Source organism: Buceros rhinoceros, unplaced genomic scaffold, assembly GCF_000710305.1.
Source record: "Buceros rhinoceros silvestris isolate BGI_N320 unplaced genomic scaffold, ASM71030v1 scaffold13394, whole genome shotgun sequence".
Classification (NCBI taxonomy): domain Eukaryota; kingdom Metazoa; phylum Chordata; class Aves; order Bucerotiformes; family Bucerotidae; genus Buceros; species Buceros rhinoceros.
This window is the reverse complement of record NW_010408883.1, coordinates 91484-95356: the sequence shown is the minus strand read 5'-3', so window position 1 is coordinate 95356 and position 3873 is coordinate 91484. Positions and strand designations below refer to the sequence as shown.

General features: G+C 48.2%; 1 protein-coding gene across 1 annotated transcript in view; it reads left to right on the top strand.

The window, feature by feature from the left end:
• Positions 1–763: 763 nt before the first annotated feature.
• The window catches only part of ADAMTS9 (ADAM metallopeptidase with thrombospondin type 1 motif, 9), a gene marked incomplete at its 5' end in the record, with an annotated part of 81235 nt that continues 78125 nt past the window's right edge, over positions 764–3873 (top strand). Inside the window, one exon of the mRNA XM_010135033.1 lies at positions 764–926. Coding sequence (XP_010133335.1) covers positions 764–926 — 163 coding nt within the window. The remainder of the gene's footprint in view (positions 927–3873) is intronic.

The window sequence follows — 3873 nt, the reverse complement described above, 5'->3', positions numbered from 1 at the left end:
GAAGCGAAGGCAAGCTTCCCGGCAGCCGCTCCTGGTGCCCTTCTGTGCGGGGGGATATTGGCAAAGGGATGAGCAGTAGCTCCTGCTGAGGCTGACCCTTCTGGCTGCACCCCCGTGTGCTCCCTGGGAGGACTCTGCCTGGTCCAGGAGCTCTCCTGGGTGAGTGCGGTCACCCAGGCTGGTGTGCGACTGGGCAGATCTGCCTGCCAGTTCCTGGTTGTGCAGGATGGTTTTTATCTTGGGTATCTTTTATTCACCGACCCCATCCCTACACTCACAGTCTCGTGCACTGGGAGTCCCTTCTCCTAAGCAGGGATTTCACTGGCTGAGCCCCTCCCTCTGGTCCTTACACAAAGGTTCAAAGCCTGTCTCAGGAAGGGCCGTTCTGTGAAAACCAGCACAACGTGATGGGGTTGCCCTGAGGCCTCCAACACGTGCAGCACCATCTCCCCTCAGGCAGGGGTGGCTTCCTAGACATCACTGGCATAGGAACGGGGTCTGGCAGACGGGATGCTCTCTGCCTATGCATTAGTAATTTGCTTTCTGTAAATTTCAGTGGGATGGCTGCAGGGAACAGCACAGCCCAGTGTGGGTGCAAGCGGTGTGATGGGAGCTGGAGCTCCAACCGGTGCCGTCGCAGGGGTCGCTGCAGACTGGGCACTTGCACATCTCCCTCGTTAACTGCTCGTGCTGCTGGGTAGTCCTGCTCCATGGTTTGTCATCACCCGAAGCTGACCTTCCGTTCTTCTCTCATCCCTCTCAGCTAGGCACATTCAAGTCTGACGATGGGGATTATTTTGTAGAGCCATTACTATCACTTGAAGAACAGGAGTATGAAGAAGAGCACAATAAACCACATCTAGTCTACCGACACCGGACACCTCCAACCAGCTCTTCAGGGGCCAGGCAGACTTGCGATACTCCAGGTACTCATTTTGTTACTGCCCTCGATGACTTGGCGCTTACAAAAAGGGAACTGAAATTTGCAGTAAAAAGCTGGTAGGTTTGTGTGGGACAGGAGGGATGCAGAGCTGAGGGATGCCTCTAGAAATGGTACAACACGTGCTAGGACCAGGCTCGTGGTGGTACTGCTGTCCTGGAGAGACCTGGTGTACCCGTGCTTTCTAGTAATTGGTTATAAGGAAGTTGCGGTCAGGAAAAATGTTGAGGTTTCTGTTTCATCCCTGCTGTAAGGCTGGCAAGCGATCATCTGGGCTGTCTTGCCTTAAATAGCTCATGAGCTTTAAACTTGCTTTCTATCCTCTTCTACGTGTAACTCCTAACCATCCTAATCTGATTCGCCCTCTGTCTGAAATTCTGTTTCTGTCCTTTAAATGACATCCTTCTGTCTTGGTCTTGCTGTGCTCCTGGTCTTCCCTCACCAAATCTGGTTGTGAGTTGCAGTGTGTTATTTCTTTCTAGTGGAAATGAGAAGGTCCTAACACCAACCCTGACAGTTCTTCTCTTATTAATCACTTTTCCATGGTTCATTTTCAAAGGCTTTTTTTTTTCCTTGGGGCCCTTCCTCCACCAGCACCATCTCCCTGACCTCCTAGCTCCTTTTTTCTAGCTTTTGCACATATGAAAGAGTACAAGCCTTTTTATCTCCCCTTCACGTGCCTTGGTGAGCAATAGCTTTGCTCCTACTGTCCCTATTATCTGCAGTGGCCTCCTGCTGCTCTCTGCTTCCTTGACTTCCTGATTTTCACAACTAATCCTCTCCTTTGGCAGCAAATGCCTAAGTTCTCTCTGAAGAAGCTTGTTTCTTTGGTCTCCTGTTTCACCTGCTGTTTTGCCCTTCTCCTTTGGCCTGCAGCTAGATCTAGAGGAGCTTGCTTTAAAGCCTAAACAGAGTAGACCATGACTGGCTTCTCTTATACAGCTCCAAGCTATTCATGTGCTGCAAAGTAGGTGGAGTTGCTCAGGAAGTATAGGTGCCACAGGAGAAGCAGCATGGTGCCAAGCTTAGACTGCATTTGACAACGTGTGACTTGTTTGGCACCGTGGATCACGGCCATGATGTTGAGCTGTCAGTCTGTTCAGCTTGCACTGATCACACTAAGTCAGAAGATGTTCTGGTGCTCTGTGACCAGCCAGAGCTGATGCACTAACAACACGTGTTTCTTCTAGAAGACACGTGGATACATGTCTACATGCAAATACACGTGCTGGGGGACAATGGTACCTCTCACAAGGCTGTCATTGTTTGTTCTTCCAAGGGTTGCTGCTGGACTATGCCATTCTGGTTTCTCTCTTCCAGCTGTTTCTGCTCCCTTCTTTGAGATCAGATGCAGGAGACTCAGAACAGTTGGAAAGAAACACGGAATCTGGCACATTGCATCAGTAGCCCTTGGAGGAACGGAGCAGCAGATCACAGGACTCATTGAATCAAAGGTAGCTGGGAGGGCTCTGACCTTCACTTGTGGACTTTACTCTGTGCTATTATAACAATCTGCTGTATTCACCCCACTGCATCATAGCTTCCGTTTAGGGTATTATTCTTCTAGATCATGATTCGTAAGAATAATACTCCATCCATATTTCCACCCTTGAGGCTTCTTTCTTCTCTTTTCCAGCATGCTTTGCTTCTTGCTTGTCTTTGTGTCCCTGCTTTGTGTAGTGGAGGGAGAAGGTCTCGCCTCTCAAATACGAGCTTAAGACTTCCAGATGACAGTCTTACTGGTCCTCCTGTCCTCTTGCCTTCCATCTCTGCCTCTCACTTTTCCAAGTTTTTGAAAGGGAATGATGATGCCTTGGTTGTATGCGTATGGTGTGCAAGCCTTGGTCGCTTCACTTAAGGAGCAAGTGCAGGGCAATCGTGAACCTTGGCATTCTCCCATTATGTCTGGGGTTGTGTCTGGTGGAGAGAAGTTATCTCACGTGTCTTTGGAGCAGAGAGGAAAACATGAAATCTAGCAGCACTCGCTGGTTTGGACAGGGTGCATCTATCACTCCAACCAGAGAAGAATAGTTTGAGAGGCTAGGAGTTTTACAGCTGTAGGGTGTTGTGTGAATCCAGTCTTTTGTCAGAAGAACTTGTGTAAAGGTGCGTTTGTATTACAGGCTTCTGGCAGGGATTGAAATTTGCTCAAAGAGGAAATTCATGCAAGGGAGATCTGAAGTACCCACCCTGCAGGGAGAGAGGGAGCCTGCGTTGCCAGGCGGTGGTGCTGTTAAGAATGGCTTTCTGATAGTGTTCTTCCTGCAAATGATTAATAAGCAACATATTTGTGTGCCCTTGCCATGATGATGTAATTATAGACTTCTTGCAGTATCCAGGAAAAGTTTCCCTTGTGAGTTGACTGACAGGTTGAGTAAAAGCTTTCATTTCCAGCGGTCTCCCTGGTCCTACTTTTAGTTTTCAACGTCCCCAGGTCAGCTTAGAAAAACAGGTATTTGATTTTGTAAAGTTTTAATTAGCAGTTTCTGATAACAGTTTTAGGTCCTCTGACACATGAGATACTCTGCAGATGTTCTGGAAAAAGATCTTTCTCCTCTGAATGCTGATGGATATCGAATGTGAACTGTGCTCTGTATATGAACTTTCAGAGCACAGCACTGGGGTCCCCTGGCAATGCACTTCAGCCGTCTGGCGTATAGCTCAGCTGCCGCAATAAAAACTTTTGACAAAGTTTTCCTTGGGGTAACAGGTTAATGTAGTTTCAGTCATAGGAAATGGTGCAATTTCTCCTCCTTCCCTTTTTTAAGTTAGTACCGTGAATCAATTTGTCATCTGGTTAAGGATCTGGCAGAATAATTAGTCGTATTTTACTGAATAGCCCTGATGGGATGAAGAGTTGGCCAGGCTGACAGCGTGATGTCACTAGGTCCAGCGTCGCTACCACCCATCGCTTCATGATAGCAAGCTCTTCC